The sequence below is a fragment of the Hypanus sabinus genome, chromosome 29, assembly GCF_030144855.1.
Source record: "Hypanus sabinus isolate sHypSab1 chromosome 29, sHypSab1.hap1, whole genome shotgun sequence".
NCBI lineage: Eukaryota > Metazoa > Chordata > Chondrichthyes > Myliobatiformes > Dasyatidae > Hypanus > Hypanus sabinus.
The window spans coordinates 16,893,263-16,915,972 of NC_082734.1; the positions used below are offsets into that span (position 1 = coordinate 16,893,263).

The 22,710-nt window shown below is 42.9% G+C and overlaps 1 protein-coding gene across 5 annotated transcripts in view; it reads left to right on the forward strand.

Moving 5' to 3' along the window:
• naga (N-acetylgalactosaminidase, alpha) overlaps positions 1–22,710 on the forward strand; it is a 29,606-nt gene that overhangs the window by 2,368 nt on the left and 4,528 nt on the right. For 2 of the 5 annotated variants that reach the window (XM_059953787.1, XM_059953789.1), the window contains exons 2-9: positions 590–711; positions 1,336–1,498; positions 3,759–3,933; positions 7,706–7,883; positions 14,520–14,614; positions 18,147–18,308; positions 19,825–20,022; positions 21,500–21,643. In XM_059953787.1, coding sequence (XP_059809770.1) covers positions 1,347–1,498; positions 3,759–3,933; positions 7,706–7,883; positions 14,520–14,614; positions 18,147–18,308; positions 19,825–20,022; positions 21,500–21,643 — 1,104 coding nt within the window. In that variant the 5' untranslated portion in view covers positions 590–711; positions 1,336–1,346. The remainder of the gene's footprint in view (positions 1–589; positions 712–1,335; positions 1,499–3,758; positions 3,934–7,705; positions 7,884–14,519; positions 14,615–18,146; positions 18,309–19,824; positions 20,023–21,499; positions 21,644–22,710) is intronic. The other 3 variants (XM_059953788.1, XM_059953790.1, XM_059953791.1) reach the window with 2 other exon arrangements.

Here is a 22,710-nt window from a genome sequence, read left to right on the forward strand (position 1 = left end):
ATCTGAGGAATAGGTAACTGTACTGATCTGAGGAGTAGGTGTAGGGACATAGCCCAGTTCCACCTTTCAACAAGTAAGGCTATTTCCTTTCAGGTTGATTTTAGGAACTGGCGATCAGGAACTACAATGAGCTGGATGGTAGGGAGAGGGGAACTGTGATTGCTTTCCAAAAAGTTTGAACTGCAACCTACTGTTTGGCTTTTACTACCTGGTATTAGGGTTGAAGGCCTTTAATTATCTGCATTTATTTGCAGAGAATTCCAAAGTTCTGCTTTTTTTTTTGTGAGGACAAACTCCTCCTCATTATCAATTATGCTCAGGCCCCACTTACCAAGGTAGACATCTTCATAGCATCTGCCCTGGGAATCACCATCCGCTCCCCCATCCTACTGTCCCTCTCTCCTAACCCCTCCAAACGCAGGGTCCTGAATATTTCGGTGTGATCATCGTCCATTCTTAAACTCTTCAGAGAGTGTACGCTCAATCATTTCTTGTAACACAGCTGTTTCACAGCAGCAACCCTCCTCGACTTTGTACTGAGGTTTTGAGTGCTTTAAGTGAAGTAAATAAGGAGGAACGCTTTCTCTAGCAGGACACACAAAAAGCTGGAGGAACTCGACAGGCTAGGCAGCACCTGTGGAAAAGACTAAACAGTCGACGTTTCGGGCCCATACCCTTCATCAGGACTGGAGAAAAAGAAGAGAAGTGAGGGTAAGAAGGTGGGGGAGGGTGGAAGAGGAAGAAAAAGTCCAAGGTGATGGGAGAAATTGGGAGAGGGGTAGGAGTGAAGTAAAGAGCTGGGAAGTTGATTGGTGAGAGAGATAAAGGGCTGGAGAAGGGGGAATCTGCTAGGAGAGGTTAGAAGACCGTGGTAAAACGAAGGAGAAGGAACACCAGCTGAGGTAGGGAAACAGGAATGGGGAATGGGGGGGGGGGGGCATTACTGGAAGGTCAAGAAATCGATGTCCACGCCATCAGGTCGGAGGCTACCCAGACGGTATTGCTCCTCCAACCTGAGTGTGGCCTCATCTTGACAGTAGAGGAGGCCATGGGCTGACAGTAATAAGAAGGGGTAGATTTTGGACGGGTGTATATGAACCAGGGCTGAGATGAGGAAGGTTTTGTGCAAGGAGGTGCGTTCTGACGTGGGCTGTCAAACAGAACATCGGGGGAGGCAAGACACAATAAAAACTTTCAAAAGGCAATTGGATAGGGAAGATGGGACATGAGTTGCTGGGACATAGGACTAATTTGCAAAGGTCTCCGTCAGAGTTAGCTGAAGGACGGAGCTCAGAGCCGTTCTGCTACATCATTCTCTTTCTATTAACTGTACAGATTGCTGAGTGATGGAGCTGCTGGTTTTGTCTCTTGTGCTGCTTGCCCACTTTGCTCTGTCCCTGGACAATGGCCTCATGAGGACCCCTCCCATGGGCTGGCTGGCATGGGAACGGTTTCGCTGCAACACCAACTGCGCCATGGACCCCAAAAACTGCATCAGGTGAGGCCAGTTACTCCCCAGCACTGAGACGTGTCACTGAGGTCCATGGCAAGGTCTTATACACAGTCCCATTACCAGGAGAATAGATACTTGTGGGTCCTGGTGGATGGACAGTTCACTGAGGGTGCTGACTGTAGTCAAGATCCCTTTGATGGTGATGCCGACTGTTGCCAAACTCCCATCTCCAGGGAGGTGAGTGCTCCCTAAGCTCTCCTGGTCAGCCGCATCCTTACCTGCTGACATCGCCTTCCACAAAGTTTTTTTCAGGGTTTTTTTTGTGTGGCTATTATCCCTCGCCAGGTTCCTGATGGTGGGTGGGTCCTTGGCTCTTCTCAGGGTCCCATTCCCAGTGGCATTGACTCGTGTTGGAGAATGGATTTTGTGACCTCAGAGCCTCTGAAGTCATGCTCTGATGAAACTTGGTAACTTAAGAAGGAAAGAGCTTCTCAAACAGAGGCAGGATTGGGCCATTTGAATCCTCATACTTGTTCCATTAGTCAGCAAGATTACAGCTGATCCTCAGCTGATCCTGCACTGATCCTATATGTCTTTATTCAGAAAACTTGATTCTGTGTTTTGAAAGTATTCAATGACTGAGCCACCACAGTCCACTTTGTAAAGAATTCCTAAGACTCACCATCCTTCCGGTAAGGTTGGTTTCTTCCCATCTCAGCTCAACCCTTATTTTGAGACTGTTGTTGCAGGAATTTGTGTGCTGAACCTTGACCCTGAATCTGACTTTCACACGGGGCCCAGCTGACTCTTAATTACAGCTTAGATCAGGATAGTACACAGAGGAAATCTCTTGTGCAACAGCAGTGAGCTTCTCAAGCAAATTTATTCAGACCCGATTACAGTGTACGCTGGGGAGCTCTTCTAGTGAGTCCAATACTGATTCTAAAAAAAATCTAACAATTTATAGTATTTTTGTTACAATAGTTTCATACAGAATTTACAATCTCACTTTAATTTGTGCTATATGATCTTTGTTTCATTTCTTCAGGGGTTGTCACTTAACTGTTTGACAAATGGGACTACTTTTGCCAAACAGCGACTGTGCCTTCCTCCGCCTCACAAGGTGCTCTGATTTATGGTCTTGCCCTTTTTGCCCTTTTATGGTGTCTTGGTTTGTCTCCTTTAATTAAGCTATATTCCAATCTCCCATTTATTTATCTCTGATCCAGCCAACTATGCCTTTTAATCGAAACTCTTTCCTGCTCTTAATAGTAGCCTATTTCTGTTCCACTGCAACAGGTACAAAATGCTAGAGGAGCTCAACAGGCCAGGCAGCATTCAAGTCAAGTCAACTTTTATTGTCATTTCGACCATAGCTCCTGGTACAGGTCATAGTAAAAATGAGACAACGTTTTTCAGGACTATGGTGTTACATGACGCAGTACAAAAAAACTAGACTGAACTACGTTAAAAAAACAACAATACAGAGAAAGCTACACTCGACCAAGACCTACACTGGACTGCATAAAGTGCACAAAATCAGTGCAGGCATTACAATAAATAATAAACAGGACAATAGGGCAAGGTGTCAGTCCAGGCTTCGGGTATTGAGGAGTCTGATGGACAATCAGCGTTTCAGGCCAAGACATTTCATCAGGGTTATTGGCCTATTTTCCCATCAATCCATTCTAATTTGTATGGCATTTAAGTTGACCTTATAACAAAGTTCCCAATTTTCTTAATTCCTAGAGATTCCTTGCTCAAACATGAACCCCAATTATAACTATCCAAACAGGGTTGTATCTATCCTATTAAGTTCTATAAGAACTATTCCTTAGGTTCTAGTCCTGACAAAGGGTCTCGGCCCGAAATGTTGACAGTGCTTCTTCCTATAGATGCTGCCTGGCCTGCTGCGTTCCACCAGCATTTTGTGTGTGTTACTTGAATTTCCAGTATCTGCAGATTTCCTCGTGTTTGCACTTTGAAGTTCTATAAGAACTGTGCACCTTTCAGAATGAGGTATATTACCACTGGTGTACAGTATATCGTGAAATTTGTTGTTTTGCGGCAGCAGGGCAGTGCAATACATTAAAAAAATCACCTACTATATCAATATATCAATGATATCACCTTTCATTCTTCATCTCTCCAGAGAATAGGCTTCGTTTGTTTATCTTCTCCTTATGTGACTCATCTCCCTCCCCTCCTCCATCCCAGGAATCAATCTGTAGAACCTTTGTTGAACTCCCCTATGACCAGATCTGTACACAGTATTCTAAGTTCTAACCCTATGCCCTCTGAACAGTGAGAGGTTGTTCATGGACATGGCCGATCGGTTGGCAGAGGATGGCTGGAAGGAGCTTGGCTACCAGTACGTGAACATCGATGATTGCTGGGCGGCAAAGGAGAGGGATTCTCAGGGACGTCTGGTTCCCGATCCTGATCGATTCCCCAGTGGAATTAAAGCTTTGGCACAATACGTGAGTCCATATGTTAACTCCCTCTTTCTATCCTGATTGTCCCATACCGTATGTGGCAATGACTATACCAATGAAGGGGTGAGGGTTTATACAGGGGGGTGTTGCAAGAGGGTGGTGTAGTTGGGCTTGGTCATGTAACTACTGGCCCCATGACTGATTTGGGTGGTGAATGAGTCAGAATGCGGTGGGAATCGGCTGCAGTGGGAAATTCTGGTTTCTGCAGAAGAAGGACTTACTTCTGTATTTGTTGCTGTATTGTGGGCAGTGCTGGCTAGAACATCTGTTGTTGCTCTTTACTAGACAAATAAAAGGCAACCAAATCGGTGCTTGGAAGACACGTAGGGGATAGTCTTGAGTAAGTGTGGCAGATTTTCTTCCCCCGACAATCATTGGTGAACCAGAGGAGATTTTGCAACAGTCTGGTGTCTTCAAGACTACTGCTGCTGAGACCAGAATATTAAGTTCAAATTGTGTATTTGTCACTGTCTGTTACTCCGCTGGCGTTTAGGGCAGCAGTGAAGGTCCTCCATCTCTAGTGGTGTTCAGGGCTTCCTTCATGTCAGTAGCTTTCTCTTGGTTTTCGCTACTATCTGACATGCAAGTCCCGGGTGGGGACTCAGGAACACTCAGATGTCGAACTGAGAACATTGCTGTTTCTGCAACAATTTTGCTTGACCAGTCAGGGTTGTTCGTCCTGAGCTGAAGCCCAGAATCTGGAGGTCTGGTGGACCACTGTTAGTCTGCCCTCTACCCTTTGACCTTGGCATGGGTGACCCTACCAAGAGCCAAAGCATAAAGCTCTGATTCCAGCCAACATAGCTCTCTGGGTCATTGAGGCACACAAGTCTCCAAACCACAACAAGGTTGGGGAAGCTTTCAAATACCAACAGAAGGCAATTAAAAAGTCATTAAGAAGGTAAAAATGGAATACAGAAGTCAGCTACCCAATAATATTAAAGGGGATAGCAAATGTTTCTTCAGATACATGAATTGTAAAAGGAAGTCAAGTGCGGATTCTGGACCGCTGGAAAATGATGCTGGCGAAGTAGTAATGGGGGACAAGGAAATGGCAGGTGAACTGAATAAGTATTTTGCATCAGTCTTCACTGTGGAAGACACAAGCAGTATGGTGGAAGTTCCAGGTGTCAGGGGTCATGAAGTGTGTGAAGTTACCATTACTAGAGAGAAGGTTCTTAGGAAACTGAAGGGTCTTGAAGGTAGTTGAGTCACATGGACCAGATGGTGTACACCCATGGTACTGGAAGAGGTGGTTGAAGGATTGTGGAGGCATTAGTAGTGATCTTTTAAGAATCACTAGATTCTGGAATGGTTCCTGAAGACCCAAAAATTGCAAATGTTACTCCACTCTTCAAGAAGGGAGAGAGGCCGTAGAAAGTAAATTATAGGTAGTTAGTCTGACCGCAGTGGTTGAAAAGATGTTGGGGTTGATTGTTAAGAGTGTGGTGTTAGTGTACTTGGAGGCACATGATAAAATAAACTGTAGTTGGCATGGTTTCCTCAGAGGAAAATCTTGTCTGACATTTGGAATTCTTTGAAGAAATAACAAGCAGGATAGACAAAGGAGAATCGGTTGATATATATTAGGATTTTCAGAAGGCCTTTGACAAAGTACCAATGTGAGGTTGCTTAACAAGCTACATGGTATTATAGAAAAGATTCTAACATGAATAAAGTAGTGGCTGACTGCCAGGAGGCAAAGAGTGTGAGTTAAGGGAGCCTCTTCTAGTTGGGTGCCAGTGACTACTGGTGTTCCACAGGGGTCTGTGTTGGGACCAGTGCTTTTTTTTAATGTTATATGTCAATGATTTGGTTGATAAAATGGTGGCTTTGTTGAAATGTTTGCGGGTGATATGAAGATGGGTGGAGGGGCAGGTAGTTTTGAGGAAGCAAAGAGGCTGCAGAAGGACCTAGATGAGTTAGGAGCATGGGCAAAGAAGTGGCAGATGGAATACAATGTCAGGCAGTGTATGGTCATGCATGTTGGTAGAAGAAATGAATGGGTTGACGATTTTCTAAATGGAGAGAAAATACAAAAATCTCAGGCAAAGAGGGGCTTGAGAATCCTCCTGCAGGGTTTCCTGAAGGTTAGTTTGCAGACTAAGTCTGTGATGAGGAAGGCAAATGTGATGTTAGCATTCATTTCAAGAGGACTAGAATATAAAAGCAAGGATGTAATGTTGAGGCTTTATAATGCATTGGTGAGGCCTCACTTGGAGTATTGTGAGCAGCTTTGGGCCCCTTATCTTAAAGGATGTGCTGAAACTGGAGCGGGGTCAAAGGAGCTTCATGAACATGATTCTAGGATTGAATGATTTGTCACATGAAGAGTGTTTGATGGGTCTGGGCTTATATTAAGGGGTGACCTAATTGAAACTTATCAAATGGCGAAAGGCCTTGATAGAGTGGATGTGGAGAAGATGTTTCCTATGCTGACAGAGTCTAAGACCAGAGGACACGGTCTTAGAATAGAGTGGTGTTCTTTTAGAACGGAGATGAGGAATTTCTTCAGCCAGACAAGTCAAAGGGAAAAGGACGGACTAAGGGCAGCCACTGGTCCTCCAGGTTTGGGGATTCAGCTCGGGGCTAACAACATTGACTAGTAAAACAAAATTGTCATGGAAACGGCAATGAAGAATCCTTATGCATTTGAATGTGACGATATCCCTGAGTTTCCACCCAGGACTTGCATGACTGACAGTAGTGAAAACTGAGAAAAATGGAAGCTGCTGCTACAATGAAGGAATCCCTGGACACTGCCGGAGATGGAGGCCCTAAACGTCAGTGGCATAATGGACAGTGAGTAAGTTTGAGAGCCAGCATTGAGTTCATGGGCAACTGGCCTCTTTTTAAATTGTAAGGTATATGAACCCTGGACTTTTCTGCTTAAAGGTAGTGGAAAGGATAAATCAGACCTTTGAAAGGAAATTGGAAAGACAAAGGATAATTTGCAGAGCCATGGAGAAATGAGACTGACAGGATTGCTCTTCTGTGGCATAAACCTGTTAGGCCAATGACTAATTTGATTCCATGAGATTTTCTTCATCTTGTTATTTTGCTGCTTTTATTTTGTCAGTTCAGTACAATATTCTTAAGAACCAGCGTTTAAACCTCCCCCCCCCCCCCCCACCACAACGTACTCATCTATAATGAGATCATCCCCAACCACTCTAGTCTGGATGCCAGTCATCCCTGGTTTCATTCTGAGGTACCCTGTCCAAGTCTTTAACATTCATCCTGGAGTCTGATTCCAGACACTAGTATTGGAAGTTATTCAGAGAGGATTTATTGAACTAATACTTGCTTGAAAAGGGCAGGTGGGCTTAGGAGGAGAGGCTGGGCTTGTATCTGCAGGATTTTATAAGAGTGGGCTTGATTGAAATGTGTAAGGGTCCTGAGGGGTGGATCTGGAGAGGATGTTTCATCTTGTGGACCATCTAAAATCATGGGTGGTTGTTTGGAAATAAATCAGCCATTTTGAGCCACGGAGAGGTGTAACATGGACACAGGCCCACGAAGTCTGCACCAACAAAAGACAGGACTGTCTGTTATCTGACATTTGGTATTGAGTGTGGAAGGTTGTGATCTGTCTGATTGGAAGATGAAGCGTGTCCCATGAGCTTATGTCTAGCCTTATTGGAATAGCATAGGAGGTTGAAGAGCTGTTAAGTGTTTCCAACATTTTCTGTTTTTAATTTTAGATTTCCGCAGGTTTTAGATTTCATAAAATAATTCAACATTTGTCTTGTTAAAGGTCCATTCTAAAGGTTTGAAACTTGGCATTTATGGGGACCTAGGCAAGTACACTTGTGGTGGCTACCCGGGTACCACCTTGGACAAGGTTGACTTGGATGCCCGTACCTTTGCCTCCTGGGGAGTGGACATGCTGAAGCTGGACGGCTGCTATTCAACCCCTTCCGACAAGGCTGTGGGTAAGGATTGGAGCAGGTGGCTGCCTCGTTTGGTAAAGAGAATGAAAATTCAAAGCTATAGAATTCGCTGAATTTCCATCCTGACCTCAAAGAGGCCATTGATTCAATCAACTGAGGAATTAAAGGTTCAAAGGTTCATTTTATTTATCAAAGTATGTATACAGAATACAACTCTTAAGATATGTCTTCTCCAGATAGCCATAGAATACAGAAAACATATCGTTGAAAGAAAGACATTAATCCCCCCCCCGCATGAAAAGAAAAATAAATAAAAACTTGTAAACCCCAAACACTCCCAACCCCTCCCTTACACAAGTACTAACGGATCACCTAAACCCCCAGCCAGCCAATTGGCATCAAGAAAGAATGGGTGAGAACACGAAAAATAGCATTAACTAAAAAGGCCAATTTGAACTACGATACTACCCATAAATCTCAGAATTTCGATAACACCTCCAAGACCCAGCATCTTCTCTGAGGGAAGTGACATGAGCCAGCAAGACTGTTTAGTTTGGAAGTTGTATTTCCCAATTGGATGTATGTGATTATAAAACTGGTGATTGACAGTATGAATAGAATTTGTACTGGCTCTTTGGAAAACAAAGCAATGGAACCCATTTTTCTACTCCTTCCCTGCAAATATTTTTCTCTATAAGTATTTGCTGATACCTTTTTGAAAGTTCAAGCCAAATCCAGTTATATGCACGTTGAAAAACTTGCAGTATCATCACTGGCACTAAGGTCTAAACAATCCACAGTATAACAAACATGAAAAAGTCTGCAGATGCTGGAAATCCAGAGCAACACACGCAAAATGCTGGAGGAATTCAGCAGTTCAGGCAGCGTCGATGGAAAAGAGTAAACAGTTGACGTTTCGGGCCGAGACCCTTCTTCAGGACTGAGAAGGAATGGGGAAGATGCCTCAGTGGAAAAAGTGGGGGGGGGGAGAGGGGAAAGAGGCTAGCTGGAAGGTGATGGGTGAGGACAGGTGGGTGGGAAAGGTCGAAGGCTGAAGAAGAAAGAATTTGATAGGAGAGGAGAGTGGACAATGAGAGAAAGGGAAGGAGGAGGGGACATGGCAAGATGTAATAGACAAGTGAGAAGTGAAAGGTCAGAGTGGGAGATAGCGGAAGGGGGACTTCAATTTGTTCACCAGAAGGAGAAATTGATATTAGTGCCATCAGGTTGGAGGGTAACCAGATGAAATATAAGGTATAAATTGAATACTCCTATAAATTGTACTTCAATGATGTATAAAACATCAAAACTGCAAAACAAAACATTAGTGCACAAATAGACATAATCAAAAACATGTCCAATGTAGTGCAAGAAGTTGTCGTAGTGTCCTGTTGTGGAGGTAGTTTCCCCATCCTAAAACAATTTAATATTGAAAGGTCCAAATAGAGTGGATGTGGAGAGCATATTTACATTCATAGGAGTGCCTAGGATCTGAGAGCACAACCTCAATGAAGAGATATTCCTTTAAATCTGAGAGATGGAGCAATTTCTTCAGCCAGAGGGTGGTAAATCAACGGAATCAGCCACAGAAGGCTGTGGAGGCCAAGTCACTGAGTATTTAAGGCAGAAATTGGAAGGTTCTTGATTAGTAAGGAGGTAAGGGTTACAGAAGGAAGGCAGGAGAATGGGATTGGGGGGTGGGAAGCGAAATCATCCATAATGGAATGGTGGAGCAGACATGATGGCCCAAGTAGCTAACGCTGCTCCTAAATCTTAAGATCTTAGTAGTGCTGGACATCCCAAGAATCTGATGGCTGTAGGAACAAAACTGTTCATGAATCTGCTCCTTTCCATACTGGAAGTACATTCTTGATCACATTAACTCACAGTATAAAATAATTCCCATTTCTTCACCTGGGTTTTTACTCATTGCCTGTTTCTTCCCTCATTATCTTTTCCCTCTGACCCTCGTATCACTAGAAGCAGTCGCTTTTTCTTTACTACTTTCATCATTATTTATGAATAACCGGTCTGCAGCTGATTTATTTTCTTGAGAGCCTCAATGGAATGTTCTCCAAGTGTCAGAAATCTAACTCTCTGACTCGCACTTGATTTGTAAGCCAGTGTATGATGGATATTTTAGCTGTTCTTAGGACTATTGATCAATTGGCTCCAGCATGCCAATGTCTGTAGCTCTGTGTTCAGAAGGGAATTGTATTTAGCCACAGAGTCTTGGAGAGATACAGCACAGAAATAAGTCCCTTGGCTCAATGGGTTTCCAGCAACCAATAACTAGCTCCACCCATTTCCACTAATCCTGCATGAATCCCGCTTTTTATTCCCCCGCATCCTCAGCAGCTTCTCCCACCTACAAGCTAAAGGGAAATTTACAGTGGCTGGTTTTTGGACTGTGGGAAGGAACAAGATCTCCTGGAAGAAACCTATACAGTCACAAAGGATGTGCAAACCCCACACAGAAAGCACAGGAGGATAGAATTGAATCCAGGTTTCTGACACAATAATAGTAGTCTTGTCTCTGGTGTCCTGTCACGTTTACCCCTTGGCCAGAATTGCCAAAAATAAATACCTAGTCACTTTCAGGGTTGTGGCTAGTGAGATCTAATTGCTGTTGCACTTCCTTCTTGACGACAATGACTACATTTCCTTTTTTTTGTAATTTATTTTTTATTGAAGTTCATCATCAAACAGACATTTCCATAAGATGCATTTCAAATATTGTGCATATGTATCATATAATCACATATGTCACAAATCTCCACGCAGTATTTGTCTGAGGTATACACCTGTGGAAAGTAAAACAAGCAAAAGAAAAGAACTATGTACAAGTATGGAGTGATTGTTTCTTTTTTACAACAGATTCATTGATTTGTGAGAATAAAATCAGGCCTATGAAGCATTATGTACAAACGTTTGTAGTTAAGCCATATTTCCTAGTATGAATCAAATTGTTCCAGCTTATGATTAACAGATGCTGTTATCTTCTCCATTTTGTAAATGTCCATTGTAATTTCCATCCATGCATTTAAAGTTGGGCTCTCTGGTGATAACCATTTCCTAGTAAGAGTTTTTAGCAGCCACCAACAGTATATTCATTAAATATTTATCTCTTTTCAACCATTCTTGAGGTAAATACCCAAAATATATGGTCTTACTCTCTAAGGGTATTTCACATTTGAAGATGTCTTGTAGGGCATTGTGTATCCCCCTCCAATAGTCTTTGATATCAGGGCAGCCCCAAAAAATATGATAATGATTTGCATTTTGATTTCTACAATTTCTCCAGCAAACAGGGAGGTTACTATCATAATGGGATTTCTGAGAGGGTGTAATAAAATATCTTATAAAGTTTTTCCATCCGAACTCCCTCCATTTCTGTGAACTGGTACACTTCTATTGATACCTCCATATTATTGTCCATTCTTCCTGGATATAATTATCCCTTCTTCCTTCTTCCATTTTGTTTTAATGTATGAAGTTGAATGTGTTTTAAGATTTGACAAACCCTTATACATGCTTGAAATGATTCTACTACCGTTATCTGAATTATATGCTTTTCTAAATAGTTCTATCAAGTATGTACTTGCCTTGGTTACATTTTTAAGCGTCCTATTAACATTGTCACATCTGTAAATACCGATTAAAAATCTTGTTTTTCTAATAAGTGTTTCTCTTTAAGCATTTCAAAACTGAACAGTGTTCCTTCTTCCATTATGTTGCAAAGAACTGTTATTCCTTTAGCTGTCCAGTCCTTAAATCTAGCATCCAGTCTATTTGGTGTAAAATCCGAGTCATATGCACACCATTTAAGAATTGCAATATCTCCCTCTAGATTATATTCTTATATTGTAGTTTTCCATATTTTAAGAGTCAATTTCACCCATGAGTTATCAATAGTATTTATGTACCTTTGCAGGTTGTTATCAACCAAAATTACTTGTATGGGGATGGGAAGTACCCACTCCTCAATGTTTTTCCATTGAGTGTCATATGCTGGGTTGCACCAACATATCACAGCTCTCAACTGTGCTGCAAAATAATAATCTCTAAGAGAAGGTAGGCCTCATCCCTCCTTTTCCTTTGCTAATTGCAAAGTTTTGAGACGAACTCTAGGCCTTTTACCCTTGCCAAATATACCTTGATAACATCTTATTCCATTCATTGAATTGATTTTGGTTAATCTCTATTGTTAGGGCCTGAAAGAGATAGAACAGTCTGGGCAGTATATTCATTTTAATGGACTCAATCCTTGAACTGAGACTAGAAAAAGGAAGCAGGTTCCATCTTGCCATATCTTCCTTAATTTTTTTTTATGTAAAGGCTGATAATTACATTCTGATAGTTTTGCCAAATCTTTTGACATAATGATGCCCAAATATTTGAAAGACTTTGTTTGCCATGCCCAGGGATATCTACTTTCAATTTCTCTTGGTGGGCTATAGTTATATGAAAGCAATTGGGTTTTATCTATGTTGATCTTTTATCCTGATAATTGACCATATTGTTCAAAGGATTGCATCCATTTAGGTAAAGAGTATGTTGGTTGCCCTAGATAGATCAAAATGTCATCCGCATAACAAGCCAATTTATGCTCTGTCCCTTTAATAGTAATTCCTCTGATAGCTTAATTTTGTCTGATGTATTGAGCTAATGGTTCCAGATATAATGTGAAGAGTAGCGGTGACCATGCACAACCCTGTCTCGTGCCCCTTTCTAGGGTAAGACTATTTGATAAATATCCATTGATTTTAATCCTAGCAGTAGGGTTGTTCAATAGTGTCTGTATAGTTTTAATAATTGTGTCTTGGATACCAAATCTATGTAAAACTCTGTGAAGAAAATTCCAATTAACCGAATCAAATGCCTTTTCAGCATCCACGCTTATCACTATTGCTTTGATTTTATTTTTTTGTATATGATCCATAATGTGAAGTCTCCTTCATATATTGTCTTGTGTCTGGCATTGTCGTATAAAACCTGTCTGATCGTTACGTATCAGTATTGGTAAAAACTCCTCTAATCGTTTCGCCATGATGGAGGTAAACAATCTATGATCTACATTAAGAACGGATATTGGTCTAAATGACCCGCATTCCATTTTATCCTTGCCTTCTTTTGGTATAGCTGAGACAACTGGGTGGCATTTGTGCCTTTTTTTAGAGCGCAGTTTAGTGTGGGGAGCAAAACAGGAATTAACTCATTTTTAAATTCTTTGTACCACTCTGCCGTATACCCATCTGATCCTGGTGACTTGCTCAATTTAAGCCTCAATTTAATTGCAGCTTTTAATTCAACTTCAGTTATGTTAGCAGTCATTGTTCTATTTTGTTCCTCGCTCAAAGTGGGCAACTCTAGAGAATTCAGCAAGGTGTCAACTTGGGTTATGCTTCCCCCGGAAGCCTGGAATATAGAGTTTTGTAAAACACTTCAAAAACGTCTTGAATTTCACTTAGCCATTCTTCATCATTTTTGTTTTTGGATCCCTAATTCTATGAATTGTATTTTCTGCTTTTTTTTTTCAGTTTCCACGCCAGTATTTTCATAGGCTTAGATCCACTTTCATAACATCTCTGTTTCAGAAACACCAAACTTTTCTTGATTTCCCGCATAGCCAAACTATTAATTTCATTCCTAATTTTTAAAATTTCCTCTAATGTATCCCGTGCCAAATTCAATTTCTGTTTTTTTCTCCAGTTCCCTCAGCCTATTTTGTAATTCCTCCAATGTTTTATTATATTTCCAAAGTATTCATTGGCTGAGATTGTGAAGGTGCTGCAGTAGTGCTGATTAATAAACCCTGGTGAGATTCAAGCAGAGGCAGGCAGTGAATGAGCTTTTTGGATTCCTCACCACACCAATGCTCAAAGTACATTTATTGAATTGAATGATCTTTATTGTCATTATACACAGGTACAATGAAACTCTGTTTAGCTTCCTCTCAGGCAATCAAACAAAGCGGCAGATAAAAACAAGGCAGTAATAGAAAAACAGTATTAAATAAATAAGTAGCAGAAAATAAGTTGCAGCAGCACCAGAACATCACAGTAATGCACAAAGTGCTATTAGTGCAAGTATTTGAGTCCTTGTGTGTGCATGTGTGTGCTCACAGTTTCAGTCATTGTTCTGTGGGAGTGGTGTGATGGAGGCCACAGCTCTGGGGTAGAAGCTTATTATTAAAGTATGCAATGTACAGCCCTGAGTTTCATCTTCCCACAGACAGCCACAAAACAAAGAAACCCTTCCAGAGAAAACAACAAACACTCAATGCGCAAAAAAGGAACAAATCGAGCAAACAGCAAAAAAAAACGAGAGAAAAACACAGAATATTAAACGTCAGACACAGAGTCATTGACACAGCCTAGAAATGTTGTTTAGTTCAGTCAATTTCAATTTAGCGCCGTGTTATTCATTGTCTGCAGGCTGCAGAGCCAGTGCAGCCTAATCAAAATGGCACAGAATAGCAGATAAAAATGGAGTGACCAGAAACACATATAACATGAACTGTACCAGTGACCCAGTTCTCGAAGCAATGGTGGTGACAATCTGCGTGCTGCCATTTGTGTCAGCAATTGGGAATCAGGCGAGTTTAGAGGAGCTGAAGGAATGGAGAAGGATGAGAGATGATTCCTTTTTAAAATTCTGTCACTTTTCCTTTTCTAGGTTATCCACTGATGTCAAAGGCGCTGAATGCCACTGGGCGTCCGATTGCCTTCTCCTGCAGCTGGCCAGCGTACGAAGGAGGTTTGCCACCTCGGGTAATGTCACAGCATCCTCAGCTCACTTGGGGTAGAAAAAGAACAGTAATTCAAAATGAGTGGTTCAACAGATATCTTGATTCCTGTGGCCAAAGAGTTTATCGCATAGAATAGGACCATTTGTCCTGGCTGCCATTTAAACTCTTACTTCCAACTAGTTCCCTCAACCTAACCCTTTGGTTTTATTTCCCCCCTATTCAGTGACATTTTTAGAGGTTGAGACTGATGAGACTTTGTGAACTGGACAATTTTTCCCTCTTGTATCATTTTTTAAAAATTGCGATACAGTGTTTAATAGGCCCTTTGAGCTACACTGTCCAGCAATCCGCCATTTTAACCTTAGCCTAACTGTGGGACAATTTACAGTGACCAATTAACCTACCAACCAGTACATCTTTGGACTATGGGAGGAAACCAGAGCACCCGGAGGAAACCTACGCAGTCATGGGGAGAATGTACAAATTCCTTGCAAGCAACGGCAGGAATTTGACCCTGTTTGCCTGTACTGTAAAGTGTTGTGCTAACCGCTCTGCTACCAGGCCTTGTGACCTCTTGTTTTGGATCAACAATAAGTGGAAATGTTTCTTTAATTTGCCCTCTTGCAATTTTTAAGTGCTCTTTTACATTGCTCCTTAACCTCTTGTCCTCTAGGGACTTGCACGTTAAGCCTGGATATGTATATTGTCAGGGTACAAATGTCAGCGCTCAGTGAGATTCTGTAGTTAATTTCTAACTTTAAGCAGCCTTGAGCGGCTTGCAGATGTGTCATGAAAGCAGCCTTTTGTAGAATGTCTCTACAAGGTGCAAAGTTTGACAATGGCAGTTTTTATCTGGGAGATTGGTTCTGCTGATTTGCTATTTTCACAGAATTGTACAATATGGAAACAGGCCATTTGTTCCAATCATCCATGCTGACAGTATGGACTGAATAATCACTTCCACATCTATTCCATCCCACCCTACCTAAGCAATTCAGGTAAACACTTAAGTGCTGTCAATGATTCAGTTTCAGCCAGTCCCTCGGACAGTGCATTCCAAATTTTCACACTCTGAAATAAGAAGGATCCCTCAAAACACCTCTAAATCTTTTCATCCTTACCCTAAACCTACATCCTGCAGTTTCATCTCCCTCTGATACCCTGCAATCTACCCTATTTATATCCTTATAATTTAATGTACTTCTATCACATCTGTTCTTAATCCCCTCTGCCTTGAAAATATCTCACTGTTCCTTCTTCATTACTGAGTTTAAATCCTGAAGCTCCCTGCCCAAAAGCATTGTGGGAGCAGAAGGCATGCAAGAGAGTGACTCACCTCACCCTTATCGAGCACCTGGGAATGGGGTGTAAATACTGATGTTACCAGTGACACTCCCACCCTGAAAGTGAATAAACAGAAGCCAATCCTGATAGGAAGCCTGGGCTGTGGTTTAAAATCTGTAGAGTGGTTTAGTTTATGCAGCTGAGGGGAAGAGAATTTAGTTGGACGAATGCCCAGTGTCTGCGGGGCAGGCTTGAGGGGCCTGGTTGTCTTCTATTTTCTTATGTGTTCAGCCTCACTCTGCAGGCAAGTGTCTGCACACATTTTACTGGGGTATTCTGCCTCCTCTGCCCCCATCAAGCAATATATTCCAGATTTCAGTCATCCCCTAGGTGAAAGAATCCTACTTCAAATACTCTCTAAATCTCCTATCTACTGCTACTTCTGCTAAAGGGGAAAAGTTCCTTACTACCTACCCCAAACCCAAGTTTGTGCAACAGAGTCAGATTCCACCCTGACCTTCTCCGTTCCAAGAAAAACTCATCCAACCTGTCCCATTTTACTTCGTAATTCAAATGCACCATTCCCAAACTACAACATGCTGAGGAAAGCAGTATCCATTATCAGGGATAAATTGGCAAAACAGTAACAGGTAGAATTTAATCCTGAAAAGTGAGAGTTACATGCTCTGTTCTCACTGTTGCTATCAGGAGGAAGGTACAGGATCCTCGGGACTCTCACCACCAGGTTCAGGAACAGTTATTAATCCTCAACCATTAGGCTCTTGAACCAAAACGGATAACTTCTCTCAACTTCACCTGCTCCATCATTGAAATGTTCCTATAATCTATGGACTCACTTTCAAGGACTCTTAATCTCATGCTCTGGATAAGTGTTGTTTGTTTATTATTATTTATTATTTCTTTCTTTATGTATTTGCACAGCTTTTTGTCTTTTGCACGGTGTTTGAATGCCCAAGTTTAGTCTTTCATTGATTTTGTTATGGTTATTACTCTATTAAGAATTTATTGAAAATGAATCTCAGGGTTGTATATGGTGACATACAATATATGTACTCTGATAATTAATTTACTTTGAGCATGGTTTTGTGGTGTGCCAGCCAGAACAGCCAGTATTTCAGATGTTTTATATGGTTGTATAACCTTGAACATTTATTCTATGCCTTGACTTAAAGAAGGCAACCATCCCATGTGCCTTCTTAACTGCCATATCCACCTGTGCTGCTGCCTTCCTTGGACATGAACAGCAGAGTTCTCAGTAGTTCTAGGGTCCTACTATTGTGTACTGTATATCCTAGTCTTTTTCCTAAATGTAACGCCTCCCATTTTCTTCCAGGGTTAAAGTCTTCCTATCTGTCACTGTTTTGCCAATTTTTACCAATTCATTACTATTATTCTCACTATGACTGTATGTGTTTCTTCCTACAATCCAAAGATGTGCTGGTAGGTTAATTGGGTATTGTAAATTATTCCTTAGTGTAGTTAAATGCAAAAAGAATCAAAGGGAAGTTGAAGGGCAGTGTGAGAGAGAATAATTTGCAGTGCTCCAGGTAAATAAAGAATGGAAATGATAGCACTGCTCTTTTGCCAAACGGTATTTTTCTTTACTGAGCACTGCTCATTATATTGAAGGATTTGCTTGATTTCATTGCCTCGTCTCAAAGGGCCTGAATGTTAAAGTGGTAACTGATTAGATTATTACAGCCTCTTCCATCTTCCATCTTCTGATAAGATTACACTGTTGGAGTGCAGATCAGCACAGTGATGGGTTAACGCATCCAGCTCTGCTTGGAGTTGGAACAATGTGTTCCAAAGTTCAAAGAATATTAAAGTACGTATATACATACTTTACTACCCTGAGGCTCATTGTTTTATGGGCACACAATACTCAATAAATCCACAATGGAATAATAACCATAACAGAAACAATGAAAGATTGCACCAATTTCGGCATTCAACCAGTGTGGAAAAGACTAAACACTGTACAAATACAAAAAGAAAAGAAAGAATAATAATAAATATCGAGAACATGAGTCCTTGAAATTGATTCTGTAGCTAGTGAGAACGTTTCAGTGATGGGGCAAGTGAGGCTGAGTAAAGTTATCCCTTTGGTTCAAGAGGCTGATGGTTGAGGGGTAATAACTGTTTCTGAACCTGGTGGTGCGAGTCCTGAGGCTCCTGTACCACCTTCCTGAAGGCAGCAGTGAGAAGGGCTTCAGTTCTGCCTCTTTATCCGAATCGGTTTTCTGTAGGTGAACTACACTCTGCTGGGGGAGATCTGCAATCTCTGGAGGAACTATGGTGACATCAGCGACTCATGGGACAGCGTTCGGGACATCGTCAACTGGTACGAGAAGCACCAAGATATCCTGCAGCCGGCGGCTGGCCCGGGGAGATGGAACGACCCAGACATGGTATGTGGACACTGCCTCATGGGGCCAATCTGCCCTTCAGATTGAAAGATACAGGTTTATGGGCTACAGGCACTTTACGGTTTCCACACCCCTTGTTATATTTTCCTTGGACTGTTCTGAATGCATAGCTTGAATGGGAACAGCTGACTTCCCTTCACAAGATTGTGGGTTGATGTCTCATTCCAGTTATTCCAGTTCAAAGGCAGTGTTGCATTGCCAGGAATATGGCTTGTAGGAAGGGTGGTAAATCACTTGCTTGGCTGTTGTATTGTGTGGTATCTCATTGCTGCAGCTTTGAAGTTGAGACAATAGGCTTCTTAGAGTTGTGAAACTTCTTAGAAGTCATGAAATAAGATTTTAAAAAGTACACTTTGCCTTAGCACGAGCTTCTTTGTGTCCTTATACCAGGGGTTCCTAACTTGGGATCCACAGATCCCTTAATGGTATTGGGAACTTCTGTACTTGGCGCAGGTGTGGCCAGTCCCCCGCTCCTGCAGCTCAGAAATCACCTGGGCCATCTTCAGATTCGTCTGGGGATCGAGGATGGAGCGGGTCAGACGGGCCACCATGCACAAGTCCCTGGACAACGAGGGCAAAAACGTCCCCAGTGTCGCCCTCACCCTGATGGCCAGCTTCGTGTGTGGCTGCATCAGGTTGTGTGTGGATCCCAGGTATGTGGGCACAGGTTCTACCTGTCGCCCTGGCTACGAAAGATGGGTCTGGCCCCTTTCCCGCGTAACACCCTTGTCAGCTGGTCGTTGCCGCCATACCTGTCCTCCGTAGAGAAGTTCTTTCAGGTCAATGCTTTCGACCATCAGGCCATCAGGCATCAGAAGTTGATCAGGCTGTCAGCACGTAAGGTCCTGCAGGAGAAGGATGAGATGGACACAGTGGGGTGGTTCCCTGAGCAGACTGTCCAGTTCCTGGCAAAATGCCTCATCGCCAGACCTCACCAACAGGCACCAAGACCTCGCCTGGCTGGCGGTGAGAGGGGCCCTCCCAGTCCGATCCCTCCTGTATGCCCGGAACGTCGTCTCCACACCCCTCTGCCCACGGGAGGACTGCAGTGAGGAGGAGTCAGTGACCCACCTCTTTGCACACTGTGGGTTCGCGGAGAAGGTGTGGAGGAGGATGGAAGGGGCAGTGTCGAGGTTCAACCCCCGCAGCTGCGTAACAGAGGACTGTGATCTACGGGCTGTTCCCGGGGACGCACATCCGGATGCCAACTGAGATTTCCTCTGCAAACCTCCCTATTTCTTTCTGCTCCTTTTGAGATATTTCTGAAAACCCACATCAGCTTCTGCATATTGGGATTGCCTGAGTCCATATATTTTGAGAAGCATCGTGGGAAGGTTTTGTTATTGGACTTTGGTCATTGACACACATGACACTTTCACTGTAAGCTTTGATATTTCAACGTACAGGAGACAAGTAAAGCCTATTTAAAAGAACGCAGGTTGGTTGTCATTGCAGTGCACTAATCTCGTCCTCTTGTTTTACTTAATCCTCCCTCCAGTTGATCATTGGCGACTTTGGCCTGAGCCTTGAGGAGTCCAAGTCACAGATGGCTCTTTGGGCCATTCTTGCGGCACCCCTCTTCATGTCTAACGACCTGCGGACAATCTCCAAGTCGGACGCTGAGATCCTACAGAACAAGCTGCTGATCAAGATTAGTCAAGATCCGCTGGGAATTCAGGGCCGTATGATACTGAAGGTAATCAATGGAGGAAAGGGTAGGACTGGTGACAGGTGTAGGAGAGAAAATATTTAGTGGGGGAATGCATTCAATGGTCTTTGCAGGGGAATATCAACATACAAAGGGCAGTGGGGCTTGGACTCAGTACCAAAAGTACACAGTGTGAGACTGGGGTCCTCCAAGTAACCAAAATATGCAAAGTCCGGGTGCTATTAAACTACGTGGATTGAAAAATCACAGGTCAGTGTCTGTGATTGTTTCTGGTTAGGACGAGGTTAGAGGCTCTGTACGAGTGTGTATGCTGCAGCGAGGGTAGCAGGTGGAGGCCTGTGTTTGTACATCATGTGATCACGTATATGTGCGTCACGTGACAGTGGGTTTGTGGTTTTTGTACGGTTACAGTAACTTGTTCGCATGACTTTCATCTCCAATGGCTTTATGAAACTCAAATTGCTTGAATCTTTTCTCACTGCAACTAAATAAACTATTGGCAGTTGCTCTGTTCTTGCATAAACTTGAAAGAAATAGGTGCAGGAGGTTGGCCTACAGTCTGTCCACTGTCCTTATCAGGGAGAATTTCTGTCAACATCTTTACCAAGCTCCTTCCACAATTTCATATATTTTGATAAGATATTGAGTACGAGCCAAAACTTAAACAATGGTGAACATTTTTCTTCAAAAATATGTACAGTAAATGCAGGGCCAGTGACTGTCGGTCCTCCTTCACAGAGCCTCTATGGTGACTGCACCAGGCTTCAGTGCGTCCCTCAGCACGTACTCCTGCTCCCTGGTTTGTGCCAATCGGCAATGTTTCCTTGCAGAAATCAGCATGCACTGGAAGACCCGCGAGCTTAGGGCAGACCAAAGCGTGTCTTTCACTGAGCTTCCAGCAGCACTTTTGATGTTGGCCTCAGGAAACATCCCGTACCTTGTATCACTGTTACGCAGGTGCTCTGGGTAGACCTGTGACAACCCTTGCAACCTTTTCCAGACCTTGGCAAACACAAGTCCACAGGGAGCTGGGTATTCATTTCCTCAAAAGCTGCGTGTGTTGAGAGAGACTCTGACTATACAGGAAGGATCTGATGGGATGGGCCCCTCTCACTACCATATTTAAAACTCTTTTTAAATAAGCCTGAAGTTATGGAACTCTGCTGCTTCAATGCTTAACTTTTTTTTGGGTCAGGGAAAATAATCTCTCTGCAGTAACAATTACCACATTGCAAAATTGGTTATCTGCCCTATTCAAAGCCTTGTGGTGAATTGATGTGGAAATCCAGAAACTTTGTAGCTATTGGGCAGACTGAGGGAAGAGGAGACACAGCTTTTGTGAAACTAAAGGGTTGGCTTGACGTCCAACAATAAGTGAGTTTTATCATCAGCCTGAGGTTGGTTTGGGTAATAATGTATCGTTAGCATACCTGCCTGTTTCAGCAAGTATCAATTTGCTGTGTTTTCCATGCCTATGTCATATTCCCCACACTTTCTGTGCCAGGAGAAGTCTAGTATTCAAGTCTGGATGCGAGTGCTGTCCTCCTCAACCATGGCTTTCGCTTTCTTCAGCCAGCGCACCGACATGCCTTACCGGTATACCACATCTCTGACCCAGCTCAACGTCACGGCCCCAAAGGTGTACTCGGTGAGTGGGGGCTACCTCTCTGCAGGCTGAAAATGATTCGGCGAAGGGGATGGGTGCAAATGGTCAGCTCACATTCGAGGGGGTGCTGCGGAAGATCCCACAAACAGGAGCACTTTCCAAAAAGAGAGGGCTGAGGTGACATAATGCTTTCTGAAAATTAGATTGGTGTGATGTTCAGAATAGTCCAAAACTATTTTGCTTGCTTGGTGGGGGGAGGGCACTGATGCTTACTGCTGAAGTGGGGGGTGGGGGAGAGAGGGACAATGCTTTGCTGTAGCTTGTGTGTGGGAGGGGAGAGAAGGAGGGCTTTGGGGTTCTAACTTAATGTCATTCTTTGGGGTACTCTTCTGATTTTTGTGGATGTCTGTGAAGAGTAAGAATTTCAGGTTATATATTGTATACACTCTCCAATATTAACTGGAACTACTGAACTGTTAAATCCAATGGGGAATTCTGGTGAATTTCTATTGTTATGACTCTTTCTAGCGTGTGGATTAATTGAGGCAGAGTGCAAATGATACATGAAAGGGGAAGCTGGATAAATGTAAGGGGGAAAGGAATGGGAGGTTCAAGTTTAATAGTCATTCAACCATACGTGAATGCAGCCAAACGAAACAAATCACTCCAGGACCGAGGTACAAAACACAGTACCAAAAGTCACACACAGCATAAAACACGTATAGCACATATAAGCTAGCAAGCACGTAAAATGAAGCCCCACAAAAAATATGTAGCCCGCAGCCCTGAATCCATGAACACAGCAGAAATCTGCTGTCGACCATAATAAAGCTTGTCTTCTGCTGAGTGAACACTGGGGGGCAGCACCAACTCCAGCTTGGATGCTGTCTCACACCACCTCCGGTGCTCAGGAGTGGGATGAGGTTTGTGTGGGAATTTACTCAACAGTGAGAGTGAGTGTGTGTGAGTGTGAGAGAGAGAGGGAGAGGGAAGCTAGAATCAGATGTATTGGTATTACAGTAGAGTAAGGGGAACCACAAAAGCATGAGAGAGGAGCTGGCTAGAGTTGATTGGAAGGGGACACTTGACAGGGATGACAGTAGAGCAGC